Raw genomic sequence first — 23,124 nt, forward strand, 5'->3', positions numbered from 1 at the left:
ATTAAAACAACTTTTCAACTGCTCTTTTAAATGTAAGTTGTGCTTCAGTTGGGAGCTGGCACTATAAAATGCTTTGCTAACCACTACATTACCATGCTGCTAATGAATGCTTGTAATTCACATGTGAGCTTTCTGGAGAAATGTAGGCAGAGGGAGTAAATGAGGACAGTAGAAACCCAAGATTACTGCATTTCCAGAATAAAAGGGAATGTGGAAAATACACAGCAGATCAGGAACTTTCCTTACAAAGAGAATATCTTCATTACAGCAACATACACAAAATGCTGGAGGAACTCAGCAGGACAGGCATCTGGACAGAAGATCAGGTACTGGTCCTCAAGCTTATTTCAAGCTTTGTTGGGATTGCTCAGGAGGCTAAAGAGTGTCAGAAGTTAAAGAGTTAAAGGATAAAGAATTAGAGTGACAGGCTGAAAATTCAAGACTTGTTGCCTCACGGAAATCAATAACAAAAGACTCGAATGGCTATGATGAGACAGCTCTATTTAGTCAACACTTCACAGCTAGCCTGACAAATCCCAATCCACAGGCACTGCTGACTGTTCATGATGTTCAGACACCACGTACTGTCTCTGACTCCTATGTTTTCTGGAAGAGAAACCAAGTATCCCTTATGGTTGCATTGGACTGCACCAGGAGAATGTTGTGTTCTCTTCCCGAATCAGATTATGTTGAAAGCAACCATGAGATCCCGGAACTAAGTTACTATAAACACAAGACATTCTTACGCAACTAAAAGAGAAGAGAAAACAGGGCTACAGGCATTGAATGGCTGAGGTCCAACAAAAAGTTCATGAACTAAAGAATGATGGTGAGTGGAAAAAGAACAGCTGATCCTGCAATCCACTGTTAACCACAACATGTGTGGATTCTTAAGCACTGTCAAGATCTTCCTCAGACTTAAATACGCAAAACGACTTGGTCTGCACAGCCAACTGTGGCAACAAATTTCACAAACTCACCACCCTCTGGCTGAAAGAAATCCTCCTCTCCTCAATTTTAAAGGGACATCCCTTTATTCTGAGGCTAGGTTATCCTCCGAATAGAAACATCCTTTCCATGTCAGCTCTATCAGGGCCTTTCAGTATCCAGTAGGTTTCAATGCGATTCCACACCCCCCCATCTTTCTGAACTCCATCAAGTACAGGACCAAAGGCATCAAACACTCCTCATACATCAAGCCTTTCATTCTTGGTATCATTTGTGTGAATCTCAGTTGCAGGGCTCAAAATCGCACACAGTATTCCACATGTGGTCTGAACAATGCCTTATAAAGCCTCAGCAGTACATCCTTGCTTTTATGTTTTAGCCTTTTTGAAATGAATGAATTGCTCACTGAAATGCTTCACCCTGCATCAAAACTCCCTGCTAGAATGCTGGCAATCTACAGATACATGGACATCTGTCTGTTTGGAGCTACGATCTCATTCACTGAGTTACAGTGTAGGAGGATACATATCTGTGCACCTCAGAGGCCAGGTTCAACTCTGGAAATTGGCATCTGAGGTGCACAAATATGGTCGTTGAGAAGATTAAGGTCCTTCACCAATCCACATTTGGAACAACACACCATTCCTTGGGAAGCAAAACCATTCTAATCACTTCCATCATCTCTCACCAAGGACGTATGGAAGGTGACTAACACACAAGGTGTTCCATGCCAAGACCTCAATTATAGCACCAAGCTCGTAATCCATCTGTCAGGCAGTAGTGATCCTCAGCCTCCTGTATGTGGTAGAGGCATCACTAATTTGTGGTCATCTCAAAGCCCTTTAGAGTTATCAACAGTGCTGAAAAGGTAAAATCCTCCAAATCTGCTTGTGGGATGGGTGAACATATTTTAGTATCTTCTCCCAGACTGAAACTCCCTCCAGGCTCTGTTACATAGTCACATTTATATGGGCTAGATGGGATAGAGTTTGTCAAATATGTTCAGGAAAGTTCTCTTAATCAGTACATAGAAATTCCAACGAGAGAGTGCGATACTATTAGGGAATGAGACAGGGCAGGTGACAGAAGTTTGTGTGGGTGAACACTTTGCATCCAGTGATCACAATGCCATTAGTTTAACAGTAAATATGCAAAAAGATAGGTCTGGTCCGCAGATTGAGATTCTAAATTGGAGAAGGCCAATGTTGATGGCATCAGAAAGGATCTAGCAAGTGTGGACTGGGAAAGACTATTTTCTGGCAAAGGAGTACTTGGTAAGTGGGACGTCTTCAGAAGTGAAAATTTGAGAGTACAGAGCTTGTTTCTATCTGTCAGAATTAAATGTAAAGATAACAGGTGCAGGGAACCTTGGTTTCCAAGAGATATTGACGGCCTGGTTAAGAGAAAAAAGGTGTACAGCAGATAGGAAAAGTGAGGTGCTTATGGAGTATGAGAGATGCAGGAGAACACTTAAGAAAGAAATCATGAGGTCAAAAGAAGGCATGAAGTTGACTTAACAGACAAGGTGAAGGAGATTCTATGGGCATGTTAACAGCAAAAGGATTGCAAGGGACAAAATTGGTCCTGTGGAAGATCAGAACCAAAACAGATGGGGGAGAAATTAAATGCATTTTTTGCATCTGAATTTACTCAGGAGATAAACACAGGGTCTATAGAAGTAAGGCAAAACAGCAACAACTTCATGGAGGAGGTGTTTGCTCTCTTGAGGCAAATTAAAGCGGATAAATTCCCAGGGCCTGATAAGGTGTTCCCTCCAACCCTGCAGGAGCCAAGTGCAGAAATTACCAGGGTCCTAGCAGAGATATTTATAGAAACATAGAAACATAGAAAGCCTACAGCACAATACAGGCCCCTTGGCCGACAATGCTGTGCCGAGCATGTCCTTACTTTAAAAATTACCGAAGGTTACCCATAGCCCTCTATTTTTCTAAGCTCCATGTACCCATCCAGGAGTCTCTTAAGAGACCCTATTGTATCTGCCTCCACCACCCTCACCAGCAGCCCATTCCACACACTCACCAGTCTCTATGTCAAAAACTTAACCCTGATATCTCCTCTGTACCTACTTCCAAGCACCTTAAAACTTTGCCCTCTCGTGTTAGCCATTTCAGCCCTGGGAAAAAGCCTCTGACTATCCACACGATTAATGCCTCTCATCATCTTATACACATCATCCTCAGCAACAGGTGAACTACCAGAGGATTGGAGGATAGCCAACATTGTTCCGTTGCTTAATAAAGACTCTAAAGATAAACCAGGAAATTTTAGGATGGTGAGCCTGACATCAGTAGTGGGTAAGTTATCAGAGGATATTCTAAGGGACCGGATATAAGAGTATCTGGATAGACAGGACTAATTAAAGATAGGCAGCAAGGCTTTCTGTGTGGTAAGTCATGTCTAACCAATCTTAGAGTTTATCAAGAAAGTTACCAGGAAAGTTGATGAAGGCAAGGCAATGAATATTGTCCACATGGACTTTAGCTAGGCATTTGACAAGGTCCCACATGGGAGGTTGGTCAAGAAGATTCACTTGCTAGGCATCCATGATGAGGTAGCAAATTGGTTTAGACATTGGCTTTGTGGGAGAAGCCAGAGAGTGGTGGTAGGTGGTTGCCTCTCTGACTGGAGGTCTGTGACTGGTGGAGTGCCGCAGGGACTGGTGCTGGGTCCATTGTTGTTTGTCATCTTTATCAATCATCTGCATGATAATGTGGTTAACTAGATCAGCAAATTCACAAATGAAACCACGATTGAGGGTGTAGTTGCAGTGAGGAAGGCTATCATTGCTTGCAGTGGGATCTGGAGCAGCTGGAAAAATGGGTTGAAAATGGCACGTGTCGTACTTCGGTAGGACCAACCAGGGCAGGTTTGACACGGTGAACAGTAGGACACTGAGGAGCGCGGTAGAATAAAGGGATCTGGGAATACAGGTACATAATTCATTGAAAGTGGTATTGCAGGTAGATAGGGTGGTAAAGAAAGCTTTTGGCTCATTGGCCTTCATAGATCAATGTATTGAATACAGGAGATGGGATGCTATGTTGAAGTTGTACAAGACATTGGTGAGCCCTAATTTGGAGTATTGTGTGCAGTTTTGGTTACCTACCACAGGAAAGATGTAAATAAGGTTGAAAAAGTACAGAGAAAATTTACAAGGATTTTGCTGGGTCTGGGTTACATGGAAAGATTAAATAGATTAGTACCTTTTTCTTGGAAGGTACAAGATTGAGAGGAGAATTGATAGAGGTATATAGAATTAAGAGTGTTATAGATAGGGCAAATGCAAACAGACCTTTTTCACTGAGGTTGGGTGGGATTACAACTAGAGGTCATGGGTTATGGGTGAAAGGTGAAAAGTTTAAAGGGAACACAAGATGAAACTTCTTCAGTCCGAGGGTCGTGAGAGTGTAGAATGAGCTGTCAACACAAGTAGTACACGTGAGCTCAATTTCGTGAGCTCAATTTCATGCGCTCAATTTCAATGTTAATGGGCAGATTGGTTAAGTACATGGAAGGTAGCGGTACTGTGGGCCATGGTCCTGTTGCAGGTTGATGGAAGTTGGCATGGCATGGTCCTGTTGCAGGTTGACGGGAGTTGGCATGGCATGGTCCTGCTGCAGGTTGACGGGAGTTGGCATGACATGGTCCTGTTGCAGGTTGATGTGAGTTGGCATGGCATGGTCCTGTTTCAGGTTGATGTGAGTTGGCATGGCATGGTCCTGTTGCAGGTTGACGGGAGTTGGCATGGCATGGTTCTGTTGCAGGTTGACCGGAGTTGGCTTGGCATGGTCCTGTTGCAGGTTGACGGGAGTTGGCATGGCATGGCCCTGTTGCAAGTTGACAGGAGTTGGCATGGCATGGTCCTGTTGCAGGTTGACTGGAGTTGGCGTAGCATGGTCCTGTTGCAGGTTGACGGGAGTTGGCATGGCATGGTCCTGTTGCAGGTTGACGGGAGTTGGCATAGCATGGTCCTGTTGCAGGTTGACGGGAGTTGGCATGGCATGGTCCTGTTGCAGGTTGACGGGAGTTGGCATGGCATGGCATGGTTCTGTTGCAGGTTGACCAGAGTTGGCATGGCATGGTCCTGTTGCAGGTTGATGGGAGTTGGCATGGCATGGTCCTGTTGCAAGTTGACAGGAGTTGGCATGGCATGGCCCTGTTGCAGGTTGATGGGAGTTGGCATGGCATGGTCCTGCTGCAGGTTGACGGGAGTTGGCATGGCATGGTTCTGTTGCAGGTTGACCGGAGTAGGCATGGCATGGTACTTTTGCAGGTTGACGGGAGTTGGCATGGCATGGTCCTTTTGCAGGTTGATGGGAGTTGGCATGGCATGGTTCTGTTGCAGGTTGACGGGAGTTGGCATGGCATGGTTCTGTTGCAGGTTGACCGGAGTAGGCATGGCATGGTCCTTTTGCAGGTTGACGGGAGTTGGCATGGCATGGTCCTTTTGCAGGTTGACTGGAGTTGGCATGGCATGGACTCGGTGGCTGAAGGGCCTGTTTCAGTGCTGTGCTTTTCTATGATTCTATTTGCACGGACCATACGACCAAAACACCATAGATCATGGAAACAGAATCGAGCCATTTGGCCCATCAATTAACTCTGGCATTTCATCATGGCCAATCAATTTCCCTCTCAGCCCCACTCTCAGACCTTCTCCCCATAATCTTTTATGCCCTGACTAATCAAGAACCTATCAACCTCCACCTTAAATGCACCCAGTAACCTGGCCTCCTGTGGCAACGAATTCCACAGATTTACTACTCTCTTGCTGAAGAAATTCCCCCTCATCTCTGTTCTAAATGGACATCCCTCTATTTTGATGTTGTGCTGTCTGGTCCTAGAGTCCCCCAACAACAGAAATATCCTCTTCACATCCACTCTATCTAGGCCTTACAACATTCGATAGGTTTCAATGAGATCTTCCTCATTCTTCTAAATAGCAGTGAGTACAGACTTCGAATGCTCCTCATACCATAACCCTTTCATTCCTGGAATCATTCTTGTGAACCTCCTTTGAATCGTCTCCAATGTCAGCATATCCTTTCTTAAATAAGTGTCCCAAAACTACTCAGAATGCCCTAGTTGAGGCCTCACCAATGCCTTATACAGAGTCAGCATCAGCTCCTTGCTTCTATATTGTAGTCTTCTTGAGACTGCATTTGCCTTACTCACCAGCGATTCAAACTGTCTAATAACCTTTAGGGAATATTACATGAGGACTCCAAATCAATTTGCACCTCAGATTTTTGAATTTTCTCAACGTTTAGGAAATAGTTTATGCTTTTGTATCTTCCACCAAAGTGCATGACCATACACTTGTCGACATCTGCCACCTCTTTGCCCATTCTCCAAATCTGCCTGTGTCCGTCTGCAGCCTCTCTACTTCCTCAACACTACCTGCTTCTCCACCTAACCGTATCGTTCACAAACCTGGCCAAAAGCCATCAATTCCATCATCTAAATTGTTTACATACAATGATACCTGACTTCCCAATGAAGTGGCCTATGTTTAATCTCCTGTCTGTAAGTGATTTTCAAAGTTTAAAGTAAATTTATTATCAAAGTATATATGTTACCATATACAACCCCAAGATACATGGTCTTGCAGGCAATACAGGAAAAATAAAGAAATACAATAGAATCTACAAAATGCCATGCATAAACTAAGATTGATAAACAACTAATTTGCAAAAGAAGACAAACTGTAAATAAAAAATACTGAGAACATGAGTTGTGAAGAGTCCTTTAAAATGAGTCTACAGTATAGGCCTGAGAATCAGTTCAGAGTAGTGGTGAGTGAAGTTATCTACGCTGTTTCAGGAGATTTTTGGCTATCGGGTAGTAACTGTTCCTGAACCTGTGGTGTGGGACCCAAGGCTTCTGTGCCTCCTGCCCAATGGTAGTCGTGAGAAGAAATCATGGCCTGGATGGTGAGTGTTTTTGATGATGGATGCTACTTTCTTGTGGCAGTGCTCCATGTAAATGTCTTCTGTGATGGACTGGGCTGTATCCACTGTTTTCCATAGTCTTTTCCTTTCCTGGACATTGGCTTTTCTGGGAGACTAGAGAAGACATTTCATGGATATACTCCAAACTTCCTGGAAGAAATAAAACATCCTCATCCAGGCAGGGAAATTGCTGACCCATGACTGCTTGAAGAGAGGTTGGAAGTTAATCCAACAGGAACACGTAGACCCAGATACAAGCAGTATAAGCAACGTAGGTAAACGCCCCAACAACCCACTGCATTAAACACATTTACTCCATATGTGATAAAGCCTGCAGTTCCCCCAAAGGATTCATCTGTCAGCTGAAAGGGCACAGAACTGAAATAGAAACACTTGTCCTCAACCATGGAATACCTACAGAGAGAAAAGCCAGACAGCTGGGCCCAGACTGACATGGACGCTATACTGGCTAAACATGGCAGATTGCCTTCCCTAAAGAACATCAATGGGTTTTTATAACAGTTCAGTAGTTCCATGCTTGAACCTATTGAAAATAATGTTTTTATTTCAGATTTATTTAACTAACTGAACTTTGAATTCCAGTTTTGCTGTAACATACAAGCAGCTGAGGAACTGAGGGGGTCAGGCAGAATCTATGAGGGGAATGGACAGTTGATGTTTTGGGTCAAAAGTCAGTCCAAATGAAGGGTCTTGACTCAAAACGTCAACTGTCCATTCCCTTCCATAGTCTGACCCGCTGAATTCCTTAGTTGTTGGTGTCTTGCTCCAGATTCTAAAATCTGCAGTCTCTTGTGCCTCCCTTTTTGTTTTGGTGAGATTCAAATGCACACCTCCAGAACTTTTGTCCACTATCTGCATCATTGGCATTGTAACATAACCATTATTCCCAGTCCTCCCCTCGCCCATGTTAATCAATAATCATTGGAATGAGATTACATTTCACCTCACTATCAGATGTTTCATCTTGTTTACTTCTTCCTTTCTCTTCTTGGGTGGTGAGGTTGGCATCCATCTGAGCAGGAGATATCGGACCCTCAAATTCACCTTTGTGCTTAGTCTGATCTTGACGGCTTGAACTCGTCCTCTTGCCTGACCAATGGTGGACATCTCTACCTTTCTCTTTAGTCCGTGGTGAATGGTGACGTCTTACTGACTTAAATTTATGTTCCTTCTTATAATCCTCTACATTTTGCATCTTGTATTTAGAGTGGGATGGGATCAGGTTTTGAAGCCCAGATTTTGCATATTTATCCTTGTATCCTCGGCAACCATCTCCATTGTCCTCCAATAACCGTGGACTGCACCGTCCACTTGATTTTAAATATTGTCTTCTGTCAAAACTGCGCTTATCAGATTCATCTCCAGAATAATTCTTCAGTGTGGTTTCACTTTTCTCCTCGTTCCTTCTTTTGTGAAAATGATAGTCCCGTGATCCTCTTCTTTCCAACCCGTTACTCCATTCTCCTCTGGCGACCACATTAGGACTCATGCTGCCCTTCTGGGGGCTCGGGGACGAACGCTGGGAGGAACAACATGAAGTCAGGCTTGGGCTGTGAGATTTCATCTTTGGGCTGAGTGACTGCATGAAGGGACTGCGGGACCGGGGTCTCTCAGGTGGGAATCTGTAAGGAAGAAGAATCCATTTGTAAGGAACAATTGACCGTATGGGTTTCCCCTGTGTGCTCCAGTTTCCTTCCACATTCCCATATCGGATAGGGTTGATAGGTTAATATGTCATATGGGTGGAATGGGATGGCAGAGGCCTGTTAGCATGCTGTATCCCAAAATAAAATAGAAAAATGCTGACCCTCTATCCTACATTTTCCTCTCGTAATTTTATATACTGTATATCAGTTAGCAACTACTCCACACCACCCACCCCATCCCACTTCTATGAAAACAATCTAATAGAAATAATTACTTAAATTCAGTTGTTGGTAGGTAGAAGCAGATTGGGTGGGGATGAGAAATACGAGGCAAGATGTTGCTTATAGAAGTACTGTACAGGACCCCTGACAGTAACCACACATTGGGACAGTGACGAGGAAGCAATAGTCAGGAAGGTATAGCAATAATCACATCAACTGGATATGCATATGGACTAGATGGTAAAGTTAGCCTGGTTGAGGAGTTGGGATTATCATCGGGCTTCAGTGCTCTACTGTTTTATATGTTGGAATCGTTTCTTAGACCAGCACATTCTGGAGCCCTTTTCGGTCCCCCTGTTACTGGAAAGATGTGGTTAAACTGGAAAGAGATTTACAAGGATGCTGCCAGGTTGGGATTTTAGTCCTTGCCGTATAGGAGAATGAGCGGTGACCTCTCAGAAGCATTTGAGCTACGCGACAGGGTAGTGTAACGGTTAGCACTATCACTTCACAGTGCCAGCCATTGCCAGTCAGGGTGATTCCCATCACTGTCTGTGAGGAGTTTGCATGTTCTTCCCATCACGGGTTTCCTCCGGGTGCTCCGGTTTCCTCCCACATTCCAAGGAGTTAGAGAGTTGGTCCTGAAAGTGTGGCAACACTTGCAGGCTGACCCAGCACAATCCTCAGACTGTAAAATCACACTTGTAACAAATAAAGCGAACCTTTGAAAAGGTGGATGGTAACAGTCTTTACCCAGGATAAAGACCAAAACTAAGAGGCATATGGTTCAGGTGAGAAAAACGATTTAAGGATTTACTCTACTCTTGGTTGGTGCAACTGTAACGAAACCCAATTTCCCTTGGGATAAATAAAGTATGACTATGACTATGACTATGAAGAGATCTGAGGGGCAGCTTTTTCCACGCAGAGAGTGGAGATGATATGAAATGAGCTGCTAGAGGAAGTGGTTGAAACGGGTACCATATATCATTTAAGTATCACCTGGAGGGCCGAGACAGAGGAATGCATGAGATTGGGACTAGCTCAGTGGACATTGTGGTCTGCATGGATTGGGCCAAAGGGACTCTATCCATACTATATGACTCTATGGCAATCAGTGACCAGGCTGTAGTAGATTCGATATTGAGCAAAGCGCTTAATTACTGACCTCACTATGAAGGTGCCCTCAACAGCAACGATCATAATATGATTGAATCTTACACTGAGTTTGAAAGAGAGACAAATGGGACAAGGAATATTGTATTAAGCTTCAATAATGGCAAGTATGAAGACTTGAAAGGAGAACCAGCTAAAGTGAACTGGTAAAATAGGTTATGGGAGCAATCAGTCAAGATACATTGGTAGACATACAAGTGAATCTTTCAGTATAGACAGAATACAAGCATTCCAGTGAGGAAGAATAATTTCAAAGGGTGGCCCACTGCAGCTAAAAATGTTAAAACTAATATGAAACTTAAATGAAATTATGTGAGGTCTGGGGTACAGGTCAGAAGATTGTGCAGAATATTACAAAGAAATATACAAAAAGAATTTAATTCTGAAAAAAAATTACCAAAAAAAATTTATTATTGAAGAAAATTAAGATTTTTTATGAGTGCAAGACATGTTGAGTCATAATCTGAAGCAATTAATTTGAATTGTAATGAGGAGCAAAACAACAACTAAATTTGTCACTATCTTATCAACATTTTGCCCACTGGTACCATCGATTGACCATTCCATTAAAGAGGACAGTGCAAGAGGTTACAGCGGGACATCAATAGGATGCAAAATCGGACTGAGAAGTGGCAGATAGAGCTCAACCCAGATAAGTGTGAGATGGTTCATTTTGGGAGGTCAAATATGATGACAGAATATAGTATTAATGGTAAGACTCTCGGCAGTGTGGAGAATCAGAGGCATCTTGGGGTCTGAGTCCATAGGACACTCAAAGCTGCTGTGCAGGTTGACTCTGTGGTTAAGAAGGCATATGGTGCATTGGCCTTCATCAACCATGGGACTGAGTTTAAGAGCCAAGAGGTAACGTTGCAGCTATATAGGACCCTGGTGAGACCCCACTTGGAGTACTGTTCTCAGTTCTGGTCACCTCACTGCAGGAAGGATGTGGAAACTATAGAAAGGGTACAGAGGAGATTTACAAGGATGTTGCCTGGATTGGACAGCATGCCTTATGAGAATAGGTTGAGTGAACTTGGTCTTTTCTCCTTGGAGCAATGGAGAATGAGAGGTGACCTGATAGAGATTTATAAGATGATGAGAGGGATTGATCGTGTGGATAGTCAGAGGCTTTTCCCCAGGGCTGAAATGACTAGCACGAGAGGGCACAGTTTTAAGGTGCTTGGAAGTAGGTACAGAGGAGATGTCAGGGGTAAGTTTTTTTACACAGAGGGTGATGAGTGCATGGAATTGGCTGCCGGCGATGGTGGTGGAGGCAGGTACAATAGGGTCTTTTAAGAGTCTCCTGGATAGGTACATGGAGCTTAGAAAAATAGAGGGCTATGGGTAACCCTAGGTAACTTCTAAAGTAAGTACATGCTTGGCACAGCATTGTGGGCCAAAGGGCCTGTATTGTGCTGAAGATTTTCTATGTTTCTATGTTTCTAAGAAAGAAAAATCCTCCTCCCAATAAAAGAACTCCGCTGCTCACTGATTCTATCCAGCACCTTCAAAAGGCGATGCCTCAAAAAGACAGCATCCATTATTAAAGAGCTCCATCACCCAGCTGATGCCCACTTCTTAATACTCCTATTGGGGAGGAAGTACAGGACCCTGAAGACACGCACACAACATTTTAGAAACAACATCTACCTCTCCTCCATCAGATTTCTGAATGGACCAAGAACCTATCACATGAACACTACTTCACTATTTTTGCTCTCTTTTTGCACAACATTTAATTTATATATTTTCATTTATTGTAACTTACTGTTTTTTTACATTGCACTGTACTGCTACCACAAAACAACAACTTTTATGACATAGGCTTTGTGGCCGCTTTATTAGGAACACCTGTACACTTGCACATGAATGCAAATATCTAGTTAGCCAGTCCTGTGGCAGTAACTCAACATAAAAAAATTCAGACATGGTCAAGAGGTTCAGTTGTTGTTCAGATCAACTGTCATAATGGGGGATAAATGTGATGTAAGCAACTTTTGACTGTGGAATGATTGTTGGTGTTAGATGGGGTGATTTAACTATCTCAGAAACTGCTGATCTCCTGGGATTTTCATGCACAATAGTCTCTAGTGCTTACAGAGAATGGCATGAAAAACCAAAAAAAAAATCAAATGAGTGGCATTTCTGTGGGCAAAAATGCCTTGTTAATGGCCAGACTGGCTTGAGCAGGAATTGATTCTACACTTCAGGAAGGGGAAGTCAAAGAAACACACACCCATCCTCATCGAGGGACCAGCAATAGAAAGGGTGAGCATTTAAAGTTCCTGGGGTGTCAACATGTCTGAGGATTTATCCTGGGCCCTACATATTGATGCAATTACAAAGAAAGCATGACAGTGATTATATTTCATTAGGAGCTTGAGGAGAATTGGTAAGTTAACAAGGACACATACAAATTTCTACAGATGTACCGTGGGAAACATTCAGACTGTTGCATCACCCTCTGATATGGAGGGCCAAGTGCACAGGATCTGAAAAAGTTGCAGAAAGTTGTAAACCCTGTCAGTCCTATCATGGGCACTATGGGAGTTTCTTCCCCTCCACCATCACATTTCGGGATGGACAATGAATTGTGGACTACTTCGGTATTTTTTTCCTCTCTTTTTGCACTAGGTAATTAATATAATTTTCTGTTTTATATATTATTGTAATTTATAATTTTTATTATTATGTATAGCAATGTACTGCTGCAACAAAATAGCAAATTTCACAAAATATGGCAGTGATTCTGAAGCTGATGGGAAGAAGACACTAACTCAAATAGGGCAATGCGTTACACCAGTGATGTATCTCTGGGTGCATAACATGTCGAACCATGAAGCAGATGGGCTACAGAAGCAAAAGGCCACACTGTGTTCCATCCTTATGCCTAAAAAGCGGCCACTGAGTTTATGCCAGTGATATTAAACTTGATTCCGATCGCCTCTTTCAATTATAGAAAAGAGAACATAGAAGAGTAGAGCACAGGAACAGGCCATTCGGCCCACAATGTTATACCAAACCAGCTAAGCCCTCCTACCCACACAATGTCCATATCCCTCCATCTTCCTTACATCCATGTGTCTATCCAAACGTCTTAAAAGGCTCTAATCTATTTGCCTCTACTGCCATTACCAGCTAGCATATTCTAGGCATCCACAACTCACCTACCACTTCTCACCTTCAAAGCATGCCCTCTGGTATTAGACATTTCAACCCTGGGAAACAGATACACCCTGTTTACTCTCCCCCATTCTCAATGGAAAACACCTATCCACGTCAACTCTATCAATCCCCCTCATAATTTTAAGCACCTCTATCAAGTCCCCCCTCAACCTTCGATGCTCCAAAGAATAAAGACCCAACTTGTTCAACCTTTCTCTGTAACTCAGGTGCTGAAACCCAGGTAACATTCTAGTAAATCTTCTCTGTACTCTCTCTATTTTGTTGACATCTTTCCTATAATTCAATTATAATTCCTATGTACACAATACTCCAAATTTGGCCTTACCAATGCCTTGTACAATTTTAACATTACATCCCAACTCCTATACTCAATGCTCTGATTTATAAAGGCCAGCATACCAAAAGCTGTCTTCACCACCCTATCCACATGAGATTCCACCTTCAGGGAACTATGCACCATTATTCCTAGATCCCTCTGTTCTACTGCATTCTTCAATGCCCTACCATTTACCATGTACGTCCTATTTTGATTAGTCCTACCAAAATGTAGCACCTCACACTTATCAGCATTAAACTCCATCTGCCATCTTTCAGCCCACTCTTCTAACTAAATCTCTCTGCAAGCTTTGAAAACCTACTTCATTATCCACAGCGCCACCTATCTTAGTATCATCTGCATATTTACTAATCCAATTTACCACCCCATCATCCAGATCATTAATATGAATGACAAACAACACTGCACCCAGTACAGATCCCTGAGGCACACCGCTAATCACCGGCCTCCAACCTGACAAACAGTTATCCACCACTACTCTCTGGTGTCTCCCATCTAGCCACTGTTGAATCCATTTCACTACTTCAGTATTAATACTTAATGGTTGAACCTTCCTAGACCTGGTGCCCTGGTTCCTAGACCCCTGCAAAACTCGTTTAAACTCTCCTGAGTGGCATTAACAAACCTCCTGGCCAGGATATTGGTTCCCCTCCCATTCAGATGCAACCTGTCCCTCTTGCACAGGTCACGCCTTCCGCAGAAAAGGTTCCATGGTACAAGAACTTGAAACCCTGTCCCCTGTACCATCTCTGCTGCCACTCACTCATTTGTGCTATCACCCCATTCCTCCCTGCACCAACTTGTGGCACCAGGAGTAATCCAGAGATTACAACCCTGGAGGTCCGTCTCTTCAGCCTCTTTCCTAACTCTATACACTCACTATATAGGATCTTGTCTGCCGATGATATTGGTGCCATTATGTTTCATAATCTCTGGCTTTTCAATCTTCTCCTTGAGAATATCCTGCAGCTGGTCCGATACATCCTGGACCCTCGCACCTGGCAGGCAACGCACCATCCTGGAGTCTGTTTTGTGGCCACAGGATCTCCTTTCTGTCCCCCTGACTATCGGGTCCCCTTTAGCTACTGCACTGCCTGACTTTAACCTTCTCTGTCAAGGTTCAGAGCCGGCCACAGTGTCACCAGCCCGGCTGCTGCTGCCGTGCACTGATGGGTCATTCCCCCCTCCCCCCCTAACAGTATCCAAAGAGCTGTACTGTTTCCTGAGGGGAATGGCCACGGGGAAACCCTACACGGACTTCCTAATACCCTTACCTCTCCTGATGGTTACCCATCTACTGACCCGAAGCCTGTACTCTGGGTGTGACCACCTCTTCAAGAGCCTCGTCTGTAATATCTTCAGCCTCCCAAATGATCCTGAGTACATCCAACTCCAGCTCCAACTCCTTGACCCGGTCAGTCAGGTGCTGCTGTTGGTTGCACTTCCTGCAAATGTAGTCATCAGGGAAGCCGTCAGGTATCCTGAAATCCCACATCTAACAGGAGGAACATTCCATCCTGACTACTCTGTACTATAAAAATAAAGTTTACCTCCTCTTAACTGTGCATCCACCTGTTCTCACCAAAGCCTGTTAAGCCAAAACCTTCCCTCTCTATCACTGGCACACTCCAACAATGGCTGCTCAAATGTCTGATTCCTTTCTCCATCCTTTCATCTATTAATCCCAGTTTAATCCATGAAGCGGCTGCCAAGTTTTTTTTTTATTCCAACCTATTTAGTATCATCACTCACAGTTTACTGATCAAGTAAACATCAGGGCCTTGCCAAGGAAATCAGACAGGCATACACATTGTAACTCACCTCCAGGTATTAGTTTTATTTTAATTTTCACTTACTTTACCAGCATCTATTTTAAATAAACTGCATGAACATTACAATTCATCAGAGTTGTAATTATTGCTCCAAAATATCTTACATTACCTGTCCAAACTTCTCTGCATCTCACGTTCTTTTTGAGAATTAATATCATTGATGATTGAATCCACATTCTTCCCTGGTTTCTGAAGAGAATTCAAAGAACAAAAATTCAATTGTTCTGCTTTTGTATACTGGATCAAGCTCCAATTTCTGCTGAGATTTCAAATGAAATAAATTGACAATAAGTCAATTGATTTATATGTCAACATACACAATCACTGCAGGGAAGCTAAAAAAATATTTCCCCTGGAAGTGTGAAATCCTGATCAATAACCTTTCTAAATCCATCACACAAATGGCAATAAGCTCAACAGTCAGTTGCTATTGCTGTCAAATATCTATGTATAATTAGTTTGTTTTACTGCCATTAACAAATTACTACTGATGTAATACTATACGTGTGGTTATCAGATCCATCTTAGCGGAAGAGCCCTCAGTGGTAACAGGTTCAGAGCAGATGAACCTGTTCTGACACTCAAAGTACTCTGATAAAGAATTAAGTCACAGATCCATACATTTATGCAGCTTTTGGTCCATTTTCCCTTATTAACCTTGCTCAAGAAAAATCTAATGGTAGCTCTTGCCTTCTCTTTAACATTTTATGTTTTAGCTCAGATTTACCGATTTATTGAAAAATCCAACATTCCGTGACTTTTTAAAATTCTTAGCAGCTTTTTGTGAGGCAGAGTTCAAAATATCGAGTTCTTTCAGACAACACAATCCTCGTCTAAACAACTGACTGAATTAATTTAACCCCTTTTATACCCCTCCACAGATGCTGCCTGGCTTGCTGGGTTCCAGCATTTTGTGTGTGTTGCCCAATTAATCCAGTGTCACTTTAAGGAATATTGTTGTACCAAGATTTCTCAGACATTCATATTCAGACACAGATTTACAGAACAGTTTCACATCACTGCTTCAAAGCCATACAAATGAAAGATGAGAAAACGTACTGTGCTAATTTTGCCTGTTGCAAAGCTGCTTTCTAAGTTACCTGATCATCAGGTCAGATCACAAAAAGACAAATGTACTGGCAGTGCATCACAGAAATATCAGTGCATTAAAACTAATACATTGTATCTACTGCAAACCTGAAATAAAGTAAATTATTTATCAAAGTACATATAGTGTCACCATAAACTACCTTGAGATTCATTTTCATGTGGGCATTCAGAGTGGAACAGAGAAATACAATAGAATCAATGAAAATCTACACACAAACAAGCAATGTGCAATAGAAGACAAACTGTGGAACAAATAAATAATACCAAGAAAGTTAGTTGTAGAATCCTTGAAAGTGAGTCTGCAGGTTGTGGAATCAGTTTGGTGTTAAGGTGAGTGAAGTTAGCCTTGCTGGCTCAGAAACATGATGATTTAAGGGTAATAACTGTTCCTGAACCTGGTGGTGTGGGACCTAAGGCTCCTGTGACTCCTTCTCCTTCCTGATGGCATCAGTGAGAAAAGAGCATGTCCTGGATGTTGGGGGTCCTTGATGACGGAGCATTGCTGCCAGCTAATGGTGGGGAGGGCTCTGCCTGGGATGGGTGGAGCTGACTTTTTGTAGGCTTATCTTTCTTGGAGATTGGTGTTTTCGTACCAAGCCATGATGTAACCACTCAGGATAGTCTCCACTATGCATCTATATATGTTTGTCAAAGTTTTAGGTGACATGCTGAATCTGTGCAAACTCCTAAGAAAGTAGAGGCACTATTGTGCCTTCTTTGTGATGGCATTTACATGCTGGTAAAAATATCGATAGAAATAGAAACTGTTGCACGAATCAACAGACCAAGAGGCATTCTAACAATCAAAATGTAAGCAGTAACAAAACCAGTCAGAGGACCCGTCACCTCCTCCATGGAGCTACTGTGCTCCAGATCCCATCGTAGCCCCATTCCAAAGAACTGAATTCCACGGGTGAGAGTGAGATTGAGACAGGTAGTGTTGACACTAAGGTAACGTATGAAGTCCTGCCAAAGGGTCTCACCTGAAACGTCAACAGTACTTTTTTCCATAGATGCTTCCTGGCCTGCTGAGTACTCCAGCATTTAGTATGTGTTGCTTTTGAAAGAGTCTATGAGTTCTAGTAAAACTGAAGTCAATCAGCATCAACTGGTAAACACTCCAGAGGCTGCAGTTCCATGTCACACTGCTGGCTCTATATGTTGGAGGGCAACATTCAAGCCTGATTTTAATGTACTGAAGCATTTGACATACACTCCTTCTGAAATCAGCTACAATGATATGAAGAGCAGAATAACTGATGCAATGGCAATACATTTGAGTTTTTAATCTGGCCTCATTACAAGGTAAATAAAGTCGAAGATTAACTTTAGTTGTCATATGTCCATTGAAATATCAAAACATATAGTGAAATACACTGTTTGCTTCAAGTAATGTCAACAAGGATTGTGTTGGGGCGCAGCCACCGAGGGTAGCCACAATTCCAGCACCAACGTAACATACCCACAACTTACTAACCCTAACCCTAGTTGTACGTCTTTGGAATATGGGAGGAAAGAGGAGCACCCGGAGGAAACCAGCGCAGTCACGGGGAGAATGTACAATCTCTTTACAGACAGTGGCGGGAATTGAACCGAGATTGGTGAATGCTGGTACTGTAACACCATTGTTATCCACTATGCCACTGTGCCACCATAAAACAATATCAAAGGACAGCTTTGCAGAAGACAAAATTACTGGAGGAGCTCAGCAGGTCAGGGAGGAGAAACAGTTGACAGTCCATTCACATAGATGCTGCCTGACTTTCTGAGCTCCCCTAGCACTTTGTGCATGTTCTTTGGCAATATTCATGGAGTTATTCAAGATCAAGATGGTACCTGTGAACAACGCAACCAACGGCAATGTCCTACAGACAGTTAACAAAGCTGCCTCTTTCACTTCTTCTTCTTTGAAATATGATTCTACTGCGAAGCTGCACATTACTGGAGCTGTGATTTACATTTTGATGGTGTGTATTTGGGCCTTGGTTGTCTCCAAGGGAGTTCGGTGAGGTTGAGAGAACAACGCCTGGATGCCTGGAGAAGGAGTGTGAGCCCATGATCGACTCCATTGCTTCTCTTTGATTGAGCAAGTTTTAGGTCAATAAAGACGGAAGTGGACTGAAGGCAGGTGTCTGCCTGTGTTTGACCGGTCTTCCTCTCCCCCTCACTAGCTGCTGTCGGAGGAAAGTGCAGGAGTCTCGGGTCCCACATTGCAAGGAGTGAGTGGCGAGGCTCATGGTTGCAGACTTGTCTTTGAGGCTCAGATTGCATGTAATGCATGGTCAGATTGCATGGTCCGGGGTACCTCATCAAAGGTTGGCTCTGTGGCCTGCAGTTGGCTAGCAATGCGGAGCTGAACTGAACTCAACTGAATTCTCCTGGACTCCTGGTTTGACGTTTGATACTCTATATATTATTAACTCGCTTTTTGCCATTTGTGCAGTTTGTCTTTTTCTTGTGCATTGGGTGTCTGAACAGGTTCCATGGTGTTTTGTGGCTGCCTGTGGGATTACGAATCTCAGAGTTGTATTCTGTATACATGCTTCGATAATAAATACACTTTGAATCTTTCATTCATTCAGTAGCTGTCTTCTGCAGATTTCAGAATGGAGATGAAGCAGTCTCGCCATCAGCCATAGTTCACAGCTTAACTTTCAACTCCACATAATAATAAACAGTAATTCTGTACAACCTGACAGAGGCCACAGTTCCACTGGTGTTCCTGAGTCAAACTTTTCAGATCAGTCAGGGTCAAAGCAACATTTCAAATCTGAGACTCAAACACAAGGAATTCTGCAGATGCTGGAAATTCAAGCAACACACATCAAAGTTGCTGGTGAACGCAGCATCTCTAGGAAGAGGTCCTGACGAAGGGTCTCGGCCTGAAACGTCGACTGTACCTCTTCCTAGAGATGCCGCCTGGCCTGCTGCGTTCACCAGCAACTTTGAAATCTGAGACTGACAGGTTTTATTTTGCAAGGGAGGTTAGGTAGTAGATAACCAAGCAATATCATGGAGTGAATATCTATTTAGGTATGACTTACTTAATTCATTGGTGGTTCAGATTTGGTGTGCTGAGTCTATTCCATGATCTTTGTTCCTAAGATACTCTGTTGCAACATTGCAATATCCAGAGATCCACCAAAACACCAATTCATGAACTTAAAAATAATTTAGGAAGAACTACTATGATTAAATAGCTAATATTGAATTATTCAGCCCTTCATTCTACTGTCACAGTCGTCGTGTTTATATTAACAAAGCAATTACATTGGCTACCAGGACGACCAGCAAGAAGTCAACAGGATGCCTTTATTTATGTTGGTGAATGCACTGGCAGTCTGTGAATAGGAAGGGTGGTGCTTTAACTGGGTGAATAACAGTGGAAAATATTAGTCCTGCTGCCTTGGTTCCTGATTTGAGAAGCCCAGGTTAGGAAGCAGGCTGCAGAATCTGCCTTCAGTTCGTCAGATTTCTCAACAACCTAGATTGGGCATTAATATAAAACGTGATTAGCCAGGGATAGTAAACTGCTAGTTACCAGGGAATGGTAAACTGCTTATTACCGGAGAATAGTAAACTGCTAGTTAAAGGGGAATGGTAAACTGCTCGTTACTGGGGAATGGTAAACTGCTAGTTACTCTTGCGAATGTTACAACGTGCTACACAAGTGAAAGAGCATTCCTGTCCTCACTGAAAGGCAGGGGATTCAAACTTGAATTGAACTGAGGCAACATAATCCACTCTATGCGGGTGGCTTGGGTTAGGGTTCCGGTCCCACTGCCTCTCAGATCCTGAGCCTTGGCTTCAATCCTGACCTCAAGTGTTGACTGCATGAATGGCCCTGTGGCAATATAATTGTCCCTAAAGTAGGTGAATGGTGGACCAAGTGGCATCAGCACTGGACTGCAAGGCAGATGGTCCTGAGTTCAAAGAGAGGCCTGGCAATCTAGTTGCCATGAAAATCCTCTGGACCCCATGGTCCATGAAGTCACAAAGAGTCAGAATCCACTAAATGACTGAACAACAAAAAAAGGTGAGTGGTATGGGGAGGGAACTGATGGGAATTTGGGGAGAACAGAAAGGAAGAAATGTGGAATTAGTCTCTTCTTTCACTCTTATTTTCTAAAATTCACCCCTTTTCCACTCTCCTTTTCTTCTTTCCATCTTTTTCCTATTTTTGTCCACTTCCCACCCTCCTCAGGCCCTCCTTTATCCATGTTTGTGCTCTTCCGTGCCCCCCCCCCCGCCGGCTCCCTCAGTTCACTTCACACACAGATCCCACCGCTATATTGTTCCAACCATTATTCACTTCCTTCTCCTCCCATGCTTCACATTCACACTTACTTTGTTTTCCAAATTGGCTTCTTATATCACTTGGTTTTCCTGCTGATCTCTCTCCACACTCTCCTCTTCCTGCTGATCCCTGTCCACACACCCCTCTTCCTGCTGATCTCCCTCCACACTCCTTTCTTCCTGCTGATCTCCTTCCACACTCCACTCTTCCTGCTGATCTCCCTCCACACTCCCATCTTCCTGCTGATCTCCTTCCACACTCCCCTCTTCCTTCTGGTTCCCCTCCACACTCCCCTCTTCTTGCTGATCTCCTTCCACACTCCCCTCTTCCTTCTGGTTTCGCTCGACATTCGACTCTTCCTGCTGATCTCCCTCCACACTCCCCTCTTCCTGCTGATCACCCTCCACACTCCCTTCTTCCTGCTGATCTCCTTCCACACTCCCTTCTTCCTGCTGATCTCCCTCCACACTCCGCTCTTCCTGCTGATCTCCTTCCACACTCCCCTCTTCCTGCTGATCTCCCTCCACTCTCCCTTCTTCCTGCTGATCTCCTTCCACACTCCACTCTTCCTGCTGATCTCCCTCCACACTCTCTTCGTCCTGATCTCCCTCCACACTCCCCTCTTCCTGCTGATCTCCCTCCACACTCCCCTCTTCCTGCTGATCTCCTTCTACACTCCCCTCTTCCTGCTGATCTCCCTTCACACTTGCTTCTTCCTGCTGATCTCCCTCCACACTCCCCTCTTCCTGCTGATCTCCTTCCATACTCCCCTCTTCCTTCTGGTTTCCCTCCACACACCCCCTTCCTGCTGATCCCCTTCCACACACCCCTCTTCCTGCGGATCTCTGTCCACACTCCCTCCTTCCTGATCTCCCTCCACTCTCCCCTCTTCCTGCTGATCTCCCTCTACAGTCCCTTCTTCCTGCTGATCTCCCTCCACACTCCCCTCTTCATGCTGATCTCCTTACACACTCACCTCTTCCTTCTGATCTCCCTCCACACTCCCCTCTTCCTGCTGATCTCTCTCCACACTCCCCTCTTCCTGCTGATCTCCCTGAACACTCCCTTTTCCCTGCTGATCTCCCTCTACACTCCCCTCTTCCAGCTGATCTCCCACCACACTCCCCTCTTCCAACTGATACCCCTCTATACTCCCCTCTTCCTGATCTCCCTCTACACTCCCCTCTTCCTGCTGATCCCTGTCCACACAACCCTCTTCCTGCTGATCTCCCTCCACACTCCTTTCTTCCTGCTGATCTCCTTCCACACCCCACTCTTCCTGCTGATCTCCCTCCACACTCCCATCTTCCTGCTGATCTCCTTCCACACTCCCCTCTTCCTTTTGGTTCCCCTCCACACTCCCCTCTTCTTGCTGATCTCCTTCCACACCCCCCTCTTCCTTCTGGTTTCCCTCCACATTCCCCTCTTCCTGCTGATCTCCCTCCACACTCCCCTCTTCCTGCTGATCACCCTCCACACTCCCTTCTTCCTCCTGATCTCCTTCCACACTCCCTTCTTCCTGCTGATTTCCTTCCACACTCCCCTCTTCCTTCTGGTTTCCCTCCACAGACCCATCTTCCTGCGGATCTCCTTCCACATTCCACTCTTCCTGCTGATCTCCCTCCACACTCCGCTCTTCCTGCTGATCTCCCTCCACACTCCCTTCTTCCTGCTGACCTCCCTCCACACACCACTCTTCCTTCTGGTTCCCCTCCACACTCCCCTCTTCTTGCTGATCTCCTTCCACACTCCCCTCTTCCTTCTGGTTTCCCTCCACATTCCCCTCTTCCTGCTGATCTCCCTCCACACTCCCCTCTTCCTGCTGATCTCCCTCCACACTCCCCTCTTCCTGCTGATCTCCTTCCATACTCCCCTCTTCCTTCTGGTTTCCCTCCACACACCCCCTTCCTGCTGATCTCCTTCCAGACACGCCTCTTCCTGCGGATCTCTGTCCACACTCCCTCCTTCCTGATCTCCCTCCACTCTCCCCTCTTCCTGCTGATCTCCCTCTACAGTCGCTTCTTCCTGCTGATCTCCCTCCACACTCCCCTCTTCTTGCTGATCTCTCTCCACACTCCCCTCTTCCTGCTGATCTCCCTGAACACTCCCTTTTCCCTGCTGATCTCCCTCTACACTCCCCTCTTCCTGCTGATCTCCCACCACACTCCCCTCTTCCAGCTGATACCCCTCTACACTCCCCTCTTCCTGCTGATCTCCCTCTACACTCCCCTCTTCCTGCTGATCTCCCTCCACACTCCTTTCTTCCTGCTGATCTCCCTCCACACTCCCTTGTTCCTGCTGATCTCCCTCCACACTCCCCTCTTCCTGCTGAGCTCCTTCCACACTCCCCTCTTCCTTCTGGTTTCCCTCCACA

General features: G+C 44.4%; 1 protein-coding gene across 1 annotated transcript in view; it reads right to left on the reverse strand.

Moving 5' to 3' along the window:
- Window positions 1-23,124, reverse strand: part of rbm20 (RNA binding motif protein 20) — a 330,139-nt gene that overhangs the window by 49,387 nt on the left and 257,628 nt on the right. The window contains exons 8-9 of the mRNA XM_072239839.1: window positions 15,453-15,532; window positions 7,885-8,563 (exon numbers count right to left, since the gene is read on the reverse strand). Of these exons, the coding sequence (XP_072095940.1) occupies window positions 7,885-8,563; window positions 15,453-15,532 (759 nt within the window). The remainder of the gene's footprint in view (window positions 1-7,884; window positions 8,564-15,452; window positions 15,533-23,124) is intronic.

The sequence above is a fragment of the Mobula birostris genome, chromosome 21 (assembly GCF_030028105.1).
Source record: "Mobula birostris isolate sMobBir1 chromosome 21, sMobBir1.hap1, whole genome shotgun sequence".
NCBI lineage: Eukaryota > Metazoa > Chordata > Chondrichthyes > Myliobatiformes > Myliobatidae > Mobula > Mobula birostris.